This window comes from Bactrocera latifrons, unplaced genomic scaffold (assembly GCF_001853355.1).
Source record: "Bactrocera latifrons isolate USDA-ARS-PBARC rearing strain unplaced genomic scaffold, ASM185335v1 scaffold_256, whole genome shotgun sequence".
Lineage (NCBI taxonomy): Eukaryota > Metazoa > Arthropoda > Insecta > Diptera > Tephritidae > Bactrocera > Bactrocera latifrons.
Genome location: NW_017536141.1, coordinates 125,702 through 138,306, shown reverse-complemented (window position 1 = coordinate 138,306; position 12,605 = coordinate 125,702). Strand labels below are relative to the sequence as shown.

General features: G+C 32.1%; 2 protein-coding genes across 6 annotated transcripts in view; one reads left to right on the top strand and one right to left on the bottom strand.

Annotated features, from left to right (window-relative positions):
* Nucleotides 1-1,147: 1,147 nt before the first annotated feature.
* Nucleotides 1,148-7,593, top strand: LOC108969545 (probable isocitrate dehydrogenase [NAD] subunit alpha, mitochondrial). 2 transcript variants are annotated; one of them, XM_018934330.1, is made up of 7 exons: nt 1,305-1,331; nt 1,450-1,521; nt 2,182-2,349; nt 6,416-6,810; nt 6,871-7,006; nt 7,090-7,203; nt 7,265-7,593. In XM_018934330.1, the coding sequence occupies exons 1-7, from the start codon at nt 1,305-1,307 to the stop codon at nt 7,487-7,489; spliced, it is 1,137 nt and encodes a 378-aa protein (XP_018789875.1). In that variant the 3' UTR covers nt 7,490-7,593. The 2 variants fall into 2 exon arrangements, with proteins under 2 accessions (XP_018789876.1, XP_018789875.1); XM_018934331.1 differs by lacking the exon at nt 1,450-1,521 and having other exon boundaries at nt 1,148-1,331; nt 7,265-7,489.
* Nucleotides 7,594-10,907: 3,314 nt separating this feature from the next.
* Nucleotides 10,908-12,605, bottom strand: part of LOC108969533 — a 54,471-nt gene continuing 52,773 nt past the window's right edge. Inside the window, exons 8-9 of one of the 4 annotated variants that reach the window (XR_001993396.1) lie at nt 12,372-12,439; nt 10,908-11,068 (exon numbers count right to left, since the gene is read on the bottom strand). The gene's annotated coding sequence lies outside the window, so the exon portion shown is untranslated. Of the gene's footprint in view, nt 11,072-11,098; nt 12,440-12,605 lie in introns of those variants that run through there. The other 3 variants (XR_001993394.1, XR_001993393.1, XR_001993395.1) reach the window with 3 other exon arrangements.

The following is a 12,605-nucleotide window of genomic DNA, read 5'->3' as shown; positions in this document are numbered from 1 at the left end:
CTAACACTTGTGTCCTTCCAGTTGTTGAGATTCTTGACATATAAAAGTAAAGTAAAACGACGAATTCTTGAAAGAATACAAAAAGTTTATAGCCAACAGTAGTGTCGAGTATTTGAATAAATTCTCTGCTTTACAAAGATTTGAAATGACTAAAAAATAGCTGGATATGAGATCAGAATTTTAAAGAACACCTTTTTAACATTATATAAACCTACAATGTTTCTACAATGATTTTGAATGCACACCATTCTGGTAATGTCGAATTAAAAGTAATTTCGAAGCGTATATGATTTAACAGTTAATTGAAGAAAATCAAAATTTAATTTTTTTCTTATGCAGTGAAATTCCTCATAACCGAACACGCACCGTAAAAGGTAGCTGTCCATATATGGGGGCGTAGCAAAAGCAAGTGTCTAAAACGTTTTCTTAGATTCCGAAGCTGCAACTCAGAATTATATTTCTAATGAACTAATAAATGCGAGTTAATGTCAGCCAGGAGTGAATAAATGACAATTCCTCCATTACTTTCCGTTGAGCTACCACGAACCAATTTGTTTGCTATGATCATTTTACGTATTGTTCCTAAAAAAATGTCTAAAATACCAATAATTAGTAAGAAATAAAAAAAGCGGGAACTACAAGTTGTACACTATTTTCTTGACAAATTTGGAACGAAATAATACCAAAATTGTGCCTGTGTCCGGTCATTGAAACATACTTTCAAGTATACTTATAGGAATTGCTTTTATATGAAAATAATAATAGACCGTTGAGTTCATGAAATTTCTCCAGTTATGGGGGATGTCCGGCTATGAGGACTATCCGTAGTGGGGAATTTCACCCTATTTCTTATATTTTGCCATTTTTAGTTTCAACTTTTACTTCAAAGTTTTGCACGTTCTTCTACGGAAAATCTATATAGTAAGTACTATTTAAATTATCACTTTAATAATGCTGTGCTTTGTGGAAAAACGGAAAAGCAGACATACTATAAGTATATGTAATAATTTGAAATGAGCAAGCTATTGTGAATAACAATTCTAACAGTTATTGTGAATTTTTTGCACGTGATTTGAGAAGAAATTGGTGAAAAAGTAAATGCCGATGACAGTTCGCAAAAGCAGCCAATATTGGTTTGGAGATTTTTTTTGCCAGTTTTCCGACGAATTTCTTGGGAAGCAAGAAATTAAGATTTGCCAGTTTTGTGGTTGTGCTGTTCTGTGCCGTGCTGTTGGTGATTTGGTTCTTAAATTACGAATATCTCTAAGAAGATTAAATCCAAATCTGGGTGAAATTTTAAAGAAATGGCTGCAAGATTAATTCAAAAGATTGTGAGTGAACGTGTTAGCGTTACCAATCTTGTAACTATTCCTTTATCCTTCTAACAATTTTTAAGTGTTCTTTGCTAAATTCCCTTTTGCCTACCTATTTTATCGCGCTATATTTTAGTTGAAAAGTATTGGAGTTAATGCTTCCCGTTTTGGACAGGAGCGCTTGACTGATTCAGCAGTCCACGTCAAGGTGCGTCCTTAGGAATATAGTGCTTTTAAAATAAGGATTCACCGAAATTGATGCAGATCAACGCTGTCAGATTTTTACATAACAGCAAATCCAGTTCCAAATTTACATCTGCCTGATTACTTTTATAAAAATTTGTTCCCAAGAATTCTTTGTTTTTTGAAATTTAATCAATCTAAACAACTTTATAATTATTTTGAAACAATTGGTCGTTATTTTTTTTTTTCTCATCTCAATACAATTTGCAAATTGTATAACCTCTAAAAGAAGCTTGTGATATGTTACCGAGGCTAGTTGCCAAGACCCCTCACCCCCGTACACAATGCGATATAGTATTGCAACGAAGCAATTCGGCCCCACTAGCCAGCTTTAAGAACGTTGCAATTCGGTGGACACAGAAAGGCGAAAAGCATATAGACAAGAAAAAATACGACAAACTGTCGATGGCAACTTATGTAACAAACGCGCGTATGCAAATATGATAGTATGCGGTCAACTTTGATTGATAAGAACGTAATTAGGCGTTTGTTTACTATGAAACAGCATGCTTAATTTTGACATTTAAATATTTAATTGGTGTAAATATTTACTCACAAATATTTATCAAGTACAAAGCGTTAAAAAGAGAGTATTAAACACATAGTGATTATTTTGAATTTTCAGGTTAGCACTGCCCCCACATCAGCTCGCGGCTTTGCATCTGGTTCCAGAAAAGTCACTTTAATTCCTGGTGATGGCATTGGCCCTGAAATCTCCGCTGCTGTGCAGAAGATTTTCACCACTGCCAATGTACCAATTGAATGGGAATCGGTGGATGTGACACCAGTTATGGTAAGTATATTTATAAGCTTTTAAAAAATGTAATAAATGAAAAGGGATTATCTACGTTAGATTATATAATTTATCTTCACAAATGGTAAAGCTAAAGCGGAATTGGACAATTTTATTCTAAAACTTATTATATACTGCAAAAACAATTTGAAAATATGCAACATAATATGCTTTAATTAACAAGTTCTTAGTGTAAGTATACAGCTGTGTTCAAAATAATAGGAGAGCTCCTGAGAAAAATATTTAACCCCAAAAATTTATCATGTCAGACAACGAACGTCAACCACTTTTCATGAAATATTTCTAAAGGTATCCCGCGAGTAAAACACAAAGCATAAACTTCAGCTGTTTACAGTATTTGCAATGTTATGAGTTCAAATCTATTTCGGTGACTGAATTGCTCTGTTCATAAAAATAGGAGCGTGAGCTACTAAGTGGTATATTAGATTTTAATTTAAACAAAATCTGTAAAAACTTAAAAATAAGTGCAAAAAAAAAAAGATGGGATTTTTTTAAAGGATAAGTCATTTATTTTAATTAATAAAGCCGAAACCGAAAACGCAGAACTACTGAAGTAATCGATCGACGCACACTCCAGTCGTCTAAAAAAGATCCTAAGGCGTCGTCTAGAGAAATAAAAAGAGGCTAGATCTTCATTTTAATGACGTAACAGTTCGTAGACGTTTATTGGAATATAATTTATTTGCGCGGAATCAGGGAAAAGTATTGTTGACAAAGAACCATAATTGGAGCACGGCTCCAATTCGCCAAGGAACATGGCAACTGGAGAAATGGGGAAATATTTTGTGGACAGAGAAGTGTAAGATAGTTTTATTTGGTGGCACAGAGTTTAGGCAGTATATCCATTGTCCACCAAATACGGAATATAGTCCGCAATACACTCAAACATGGTAGTGCATAGTAGTGTAGGAAAGTTTCTCGTACAACGTGGTGGCACCAATCCATCTGATAAAAAAAACCATGGATCAGTAGGTGTATGTGGATATATTGAAAAAAGTTGTGCTGCCATACACGAAATGGAATATGCCATTAAAGTGGTTGTTTCAGCAACAAGTAAATCTGCAAAGGAATAGCTTCGGGTCAATAACGTTGAGGTTATGTCGTGGTATGCTGAGTCGCTTGACCTTAAATCCATAGAAAACTTATAGGCAGATATTAAAAAAGGTGTTGCTGATCGTAGACCATCAAATACAAGGGAACCATGGAGCACAGTCCACTAGATTTGCCAGCAAATCTCGCTGAAAAGGTGACGAATTTTTTGATCGATCCCATGTCCCGCAGATGTCCTGCAGTAATTAAAAATGGAGGTTGATCGACTAAATATTAACTAAACTAAGTTATATACTAGTCATAAATTGCAAGTTTTTAATTTATTATTAGATTTATTGAAGTTTGTGATGCACTCCTATTATTTTGAATACCGATTTATTTAGGTTTTTATTTAAATACTTTATTTTTTTCATTTACTGTGTATTACTAAAAATTTAAACCTGCGTAAAAAGACTGTATAAAATGAACAATACGTGGATAAAAAATAAATAATTAAAATTTCTTTTTAGTTGAAAAACATAACTCTATATTTTATATTGTGATAGACTCCTATTATTTTGAACACAACTGTATGTATATGAGTAAGGTCTAGGTATATCAACAATACAGCTTCACTTTTTTATAGATTTCGAATTTTATCTGATAAAATGTTTTCGTTATTACTTCTGATTTGATCATCGTTTATTCCATTTTTAAACTCATACTCAATCAAAAATATACACAAATACTTTAATTTCTAAATCGTTCAAAATTGTCAGTATATTTGAAAGTTTTCAATTATACTTTATACGACACCTTTTTACGGTGTATGCGTTAAAGCGAAACATTTGTTTATACAAGAGGTACGAATAAATCGCTGGAATGCGAATACGATATTCATTAAACTGTTATTATTTTGATTTATAAGGTGATAAAAATCATGTATTTATTATTTTATGGGTCTTATTTTATTATTTTTTCCAATAATATTTTTTCTATGTGTTGTTGGTATAGTGAATGTACAAATGTAGGCGGAAATTTTTGCAATCATTAACATTTAAGTGCATTATTTTGTGATAACACTGTCTGACTTTACCAGGTCATCATAAAGATCTTGGCGTTTTAATTATAATAGTTTTTATTTATTTATTATATACATATATATATTTTTTTTTTTGAAGCAAATAAACAAATTTGTACATACGGTATTAGAGTTCGACGGAATTAAATTTTTTTTAACTGCTGTGCTTTATCATCAAGTGTATTATCGCGTTTAATATACATATGTATATTAGAGGAAGTAATTAGTTAATTAGTAAACATTATAGAGAAGAAAAAAATATATACCACCAAAACTTTCCTAGCTTAGGTAATGAGTAAATTAACTTATGCTAACATTATGAGCCAAATAACAATGCCAGGCGACCGATAATTACATACGGGGCGGTGTCCTGGGCCTCCGTAGCGTCGCAGGCTTCGGTGGTTTAAGGTTACCCTCGGTAGCAAGAGTGAATGGAGCGACCCCACTCTTTAGCAACTGCTAAGGGGTATGCGACACGCCAAGCTGCTAGTTGGGGGGGTATAACCAGAAGAGGTTCAAATTGATAATAAACTTTCCAAGGGACAAACTTAAACTTCTGATCGCATTTTACACCGGCCACTGCAGGTTGAAAAGGCATTTATTTAACATGGGCCTATCATCTTGCGCCAACTGTCGGTTTTGCGACAGGGAGCCTGAAACCCCGGAGCACCTGCTAATCGACTACGTTGCAGTTTGTAGGCGCAGGCCAAGGCCCTTCGATCCATGTATCTGGAAAGGGATCACATCGCCTCGTTAGCACCCAGCGGGATATTGGACTTCATCAATATGCTGGGGCTAAGTGAGTCCCTGTAAGCCAGGAGAGGGCACAATAGACCTAAGGTTGCGGTGCATTCCCCAATTATTTTATCTATCTATCTATCTATCTATGCCAGGCAAAATTATTCTAATGATTCCTTACTAGCAAATTACCTCATAACATGATCTCTCTACTTATTAAAAGGCGATGCAAGTTAGCTTAAGATTATCCCGTAGACTCAAGAAGCTGAAATTTTTAAAAATGAGAATTTTATTGTCATAATGTTAGTGTAAAAAACACATTTCGCAAATATGTATTTTTTACAAATACAAAATTTTGACAATCATTTCTAATCATCAAAGTACCTGGGTTCAGGTSTGTCTATGGTATTTTAATTAAGGGGTTAGGGGTAGTTACAATTTTCAAAAAAAAAAATTGTTTTTTTACATTTTCGGTAAGTGTAGTATCTTAAAAACATTCTCTCAAAGTTTCACGTTGATCCGAGAATTAGTTTTTGAGTTATTCGACAAAGAACAAAGAGAATTCAGGCACTTCAAAACAAAAAGGCAAACTTTAAAGCGCTTTTCTCAAAACTATTTATATAATGAAACTATTTTTTTGTCCGATTGATTTTAGATGACTCTCCAAAGACTTGTCACCGCAAGTATCTTTTTTTTTTGGGAACTTTGAAAATAAACATTTTTTTTTTTAAATTTTCGTGCCTCTGCCTACCCCTTAAATCTTGTATCACTTGCCGGGATAAAAATTGTGCTCACCACCAAGGCATAGTATAACTACTTCTGAAATACAAAGGTTTCTTAAGCTAACTCGGTCACAGATTTTTTATAGAAGGTGATGGCAATGCAAAGCAAAGGTTAGAGGGCTTTATAAATACACTATAAAAAAATTATAAAACACTGTCTAGAGGTGAATATATTATATTAGCTGAATATTTATTTTCACATAAAGAAACTCTACTATTTTGAAAATGAATTAAACAAGTATTTATTCATTTTATTTAAATATTTAGGACAAAGAAATAGATTACATAAACTGAGATACTTATTTACGATGAAAATATACTGTGTAGTTATATGTATTTTTTAACAAGATAATCTTAAAGCAGCTTATTTGATTAGATAAATCCTAAATATGCATATATATTTTATATCATACAGGGCCCCGATGGCAAATACGGCATTCCTCAGGCAGCTATTGATTCGGTGAATACAAATAAAATTGGCTTGAAAGGTCCCTTGATGACCCCAGTTGGCAAAGGTCATCGCTCATTAAATTTGGCCTTACGTAAGGAATTCAATTTGTACGCTAATGTGCGGCCCTGTCGCAGTCTGGAAGGCTACAAAACCCTTTACGACGATGTCGATGTGGTGACAATCCGTGAAAACACCGAAGGTGAATACTCCGGCATTGAGCACGAAATTGTTGATGGTGTTGTACAGAGTATAAAACTGATCACTGAGGAGGCGTCACAGCGAGTCGCCGAATATGCCTTCCAATACGCCAAGGCCAATAACAGGAAGAAGGTGACCGTAGTGCACAAAGCTAATATTATGTAAGCAGAATAAAAAAAAAATTCTATATATCACTTATGAATGATTGTAAACAAATATAGGCGCATGTCTGATGGTTTGTTCTTGCGTTGCGCGCGTGATATGGCCGAAAAATACCCGGAAATTCAGTTCGAAGAACGTTACTTGGACACTGTGTGTTTGAACATGGTGCAGGATCCCAAAAAATATGATGTCTTGGTATATATACTATATGAGCAGTATTAACTCCGTGATATTAACACACTTTGTTACGAAATATTTAACGTAAATTTAAATTACAGGTAATGCCCAACTTGTATGGTGATATTCTTTCTGATATGTGCGCTGGTCTCGTTGGTGGATTGGGCCTAACCCCATCTGGCAACATGGGTTTGAATGGTGCACTATTCGAATCTGTATGTATTTATTTACTAAAAACTCGATCAATATTCTTTTATTGAATATTTTTTCACTCAGGTTCACGGTACTGCGCCTGATATTGCTGGCAAGGATTTGGCCAACCCAACTGCTTTATTGCTGTCGGCTGTTATGATGTTAAGACACATGGAGTTGAATGAGCATGCTGATAAGATCCAACATGCCTGTTTCGAGGTGCTCAAGGAGGGCAAACATTTGACTGGAGACTTGGGTGGCAAGGCCAAATGCTCAGAGTTTACAAATGAAATTTGTGCTAAACTGTGAAGTGAATGAATACAACTATTCGCTATATACACTATTCTTCATCGTGTCGTGTATATACGCCAATTTCTGATTGGAACACTAAATGATACCCACTGCTGCTTTACCCAACAATAGTCTAAATTGATTAAAAAATTCACTAAATAAGTATGTAAAAACAAATTGCTTAAAAGAAAAGTATTGTACGTTCGAATAGAAAATTTATTCACCCCTATATTATACTGTATAATTTCAAAACGTTACATATTTGTTGAGCCCAATACTAAATAACAACAAACAAACCTTAAAATACACTTGCTATTCATGTACAATTCACTTGTTAGATCGTTAGTCGACTTACTATAGAAGTATTCATTTAAAGTTTTATTTTTTCTTTGTGCTCAAATTTGCCATCAGGTATTTAGTATTTATATTACGTTTATTAGACAATATTTATTTAAAGATATTGGATTTAATTTTATGTTTTATTATCGCCCAGAGTTATTAAAATTGTTAATATACTCTGATAATGATTTATTTGTCATTACTTAGCACATTCAAATCATATATATTAATTTATTCACCTTTTGTCGATAGTCAATTGTATTTGATGATTAGAATATAGGCAAAACCTAATTCTCATTTGAAAGCAGTAAGGATACCATGTTATATTTTTTTGCCAGAACAATAAACTATTAGAAAAAATGTCTGACTAAACCACCAAAAGTCATTGCGAATGCTAAAAGGTTTTGCATGTTAAGACAACTCAATAAACAGTTAATAAAAATGTAAACAGAAATAACCACTTGTGTGTTTATTTAATTGTATTTTTATAGTTAAAATTAACAAGAAACAAGTGAGGAAGGGCTAAGTTCGGACATAACCGAACATTTCATACTCTTGGAACTTACAAGGGTTAAAGCCGTTGTAGTACCTTCAGGTATGCTACATAAAGCTAGTTATATGGAGTGTAGAGCACGTTTTGACTAAATTGTATTCATTCTCAGCACTTACATATGTACATTGCTTCTGGAAAAACAAGCTCACTCAATTTTATTAAAATAACTCACATATTGGCCGATAAATTCGGTATAAAACCACCCAGAAGTGCGAAAATCTGCAAATGAGGTATATTTGGGCTAAAGGAAGTATTTACCAGATTCTACCCCTTTTAATTTACTATTATCAGGAAACACACTCACAGATATTTTCTGTAAAAAGTCAATTATAGGCACTGGGATCCACATATTCGTACCTAGGGATTGGACAGTTTTGGTTCCATTTGAACAACGTTTGGTTATAAGGTGCCATACTTCATAGGCATTATTCATGCAAAGTTTTATTTTATTTATTAATTGCTTATTGATTTGTATATTGGAAAGTGAAAGAAACGAATGAATTTTTAAATTGTTATATAGGAAGTAGACGTGGTTGTAGTCCGATTTAACTAATTTGTAGTCTGTAACATAGGATTCCACATAAAGGGGGGTGCCACATTTGCTCTAAGCTAATTTTAATGTTTTATCTTTAGTGGTTTAGGAGATATGTACAATAAACCTATTAGATGGCGGAGCTACACCCCATTTTTAAAAAAAAAATTTGCCCACAAGTCCCCTTGCTACTGTGACCCCCGGTGGCAAACTACAGTTTTATATCTTACTTGGGAGCTAAGCTGTGGCACTTTATTTCGTTTAATGGTTTTGTGGGCGTTTTCCTTTTCGGATTTTTTTTTTTTTGCCAATGAAAGGAAAGCGTTATGCGGACATGCCGGCCAATGAGCCAAACCACTCGTTCGACATGCTTTTGGACGTGCAAAAAGCTGTACTGAAGCAGAAGGAGACTATTTTGAATAAAATTTTGTTCTGTTTTTTTTTTTGTAAGTTAATATACAATAACAAAAGGATGGATCAGGGAACCATAATCCCCCCGGATTACTCTCTACGGCTCTGGGTATACATTCAATTTTATTACAATATTGAGAACCCAAAGGATTGAACTCGAAGTCTTACCGGTTCCACATAGTGCGTCCAAGAAAAAATATCACCTTGTTTATTAGCAACAATCACTAATAATATATCTTATAGAAGATTAAATCATGCAATGCTATGGCTATGATATACATACATCATTAAATACCATAACTTCTATAAACTATTTAATACACTGGAAATATTATTTACGAATAAAGGCAAAAACGTAATTGCTGGCAAAAGAATCGAAGGGATTGTACATGAAGTTTAATTTTGAAAATGAATCTTATAAATATTTGTCAATGGAAAACATAATTAATTTTCTATTTTGCATTTTACAGATTTTTTTTTTTTAATTTTGAAAACATGCTTATGCTTCGAAATATGATTTTTATTTGTGAATTGTTTTACTTTTAATATAATTCAGATATAAAAAGTTGAATCAAATTGGGCACTGTGTGCTAAATTTTACTAAAATCGGTTAAGTAGTTTAGGAGATAACGCCAGAGAAAACGTGACATGTAATTTGTATATATATATAGTATGTACATACTATACATATGTATGTACATATATATAGTACATAAATGTGATGATTTTAAATGTGTTCTTTACTTACACACCCAGTGAAGCAAACACGTAAATTACGGCTAATTTATTATAATTATCAATTGAAATTCATATTTACACATACATAAGTATAAAATAAATATTCAATAATTTTAGTATAATCGTTTTATTATATGTTTGTATGTCGAGGGTTATACATTTATTTATATATGTATTTTTAATATATAATTTTCTTTAAATATTACCTTAGTTTAAACTACATAATTTTACACATACAACAAACACTTTCCTTATTACTTTTTTGCTTGCTACTGCCCCTTATAAATGGCAGCGTTAATAGCGCCATTGCAATTTATTTGCATTTGTACGAATGCTTGTTGAAAAAAATTAAGCACAACGAATGCAGGCAATTAAAACTTTTTTGTCACATTGTACATACAATTTATGGTTCTTTACACAATTGGATTTTCGTTGTGTGTGTTTAGTTGCTGTTCAGTATTTTACTTTATTCTTAATCAAACTAATACACATTATATAAGTATGTTTGTATTTATTAATTTTACTATTAACGAATCATAAGTTTCCATCCTTTGTACATAAACATAAGAGAGTAGTTGATTTTATATTGTACTTAAAAGCTAATTACATTAAGTTAAAATATTAGCAATACCTTTTAGTTATAATTTTACAATAATTATAAGGTATTCGATATAACATTTTTATTTGCTTTAGATTTTATTTTGGTTTTGGGGCATCAACTCCGTTAAATTTAACTTCAATCCGGTTTTGATATTATTTTATTTTTTGTGAGTGAAAAACTTTTTCAAAGTTCTAATTTCTAATAATTTAGAGAATTGCAACATTAAATAAAATAGCAAATCTTAAAAAATATATAGGTTTATTTTATACAAATGTATATGTATATGCAGTAAAAATACAATTATTTATTAAAGAAGAACTACAAGTGTGTCCTTGTTGTTTAAACTGGTTTTGTATGAGAAAACCTTGTTTTCTGTAGATCACCGATATGCTCAGCTAAGAGAGGCTACGAATGTATATAAAGCTGCTGGTGTATGAGTGTGAAAAGAAGCGAGAAGATAAAATGTATAAAAAGAAATAAAAATATATAATATATAAATAGAAAAAAGTTTAGAATAAATTTACTTTTGTTAGTTATGTGAAAAAGGAGATTAAATTGTTGAACAAAACRCAACGTAATATAGCGACATGTACAGTTGTGTTCCTGAAAATAGTGGTGCAACAGTTCTTATATTTAAAGATCTTTTCTAACATAAACCGTCAAATAAACTCGAGAATTTTGGTAAAATAGACCCCTTAAATAATAAAAACGAAAAAATTATATCACTTATGCTTCGTTTATATTTTTTCTGACGTATGTACTTTCCTATTTTTTGAAAAGAAGCTATTAATATAGTAGTGATTGTAGTTAATAATCGATAAATCAAAAAAAACCTGTAGAGAGTTGTAATAAGTAAGTGCCTCTGAGGTGGACACTTACTTATTGCAACTCTCTATTGGTTTTTTTCCATTTTTGACTGCTAAAAAAATTCAATGCAAAGAATTGTGGAGGAAAGAGAAAAATATTAAGTCTCAACAATCGCTTGAAGCATTACACAAAACAATGGTGCTGGTGGAAAAAACATTTAATCTTCAAAAGGTTCAAGGGAAAGGAGAACCAATTTTACCCAGGAAATTTAATGGAGAAATGAACTTGTAGCAGCAGACCAGATTACAGATTACCTTTCACCTTCTCTGTAAATAAGTCTCGAAGCCAAACATTTCGGTTTAGATTTTGAATTATTATTAATTTTTCCATTTACAAATATTTGTTACAATTATTTTCAAAATCAAACCCCTAGTACAATCCTTTAGATTACTATACCCTCACTCTATTTTCATGAACAAAACTGTATATACTTACATGTAAGGTTATACATATAAAAGTATCCTTATTTTTTGAGAATTTAACACAGATATGTCCTTACAAAGATTAAGTTTAGAACTATTAACGGTAAAGATCTAACTTTTCTAGGTATTAAAAAATTTAATTCAAATATAAATTGCAAATTACTGGAAGATATCTATGGTTTGAAAGCGATATTTATAAAAACTAGTATTAAAGAGAAATCAATATTACATTATTTGTATTAAACAATCAAAGTCTGCTAACTTTTCAGAATTTACTTCTTTATCGCACTACATTGGGCGATGCCAACGAGGAATCGAATTAGGTATTGAAAAATTAATATTAATTGAAATGTGTTAAATACATATAAATTGATATGAACCACAAAACTGCAATGAGTATAAAATGAACCGAATCGTAGTATTTTACAATACTATACCTTTACTATATCCAGGAAAGAAATGTTATTTTGGCGACCCAACCAATGCGTTCCATGGACTACTCCACCTCGGGTGGAACAAAAGTTTAATAAGTTTACATTATATTAAATCCACCTCTGTCACTTGACAAACATAATTGTAAGCACCAGCGATGGGTCGTTGGATGATAAGTTGTGCGTGATTAGTTTGAGGAAATGTTCCAAATATAATCAATCTGTAGCGCAATTACCTTT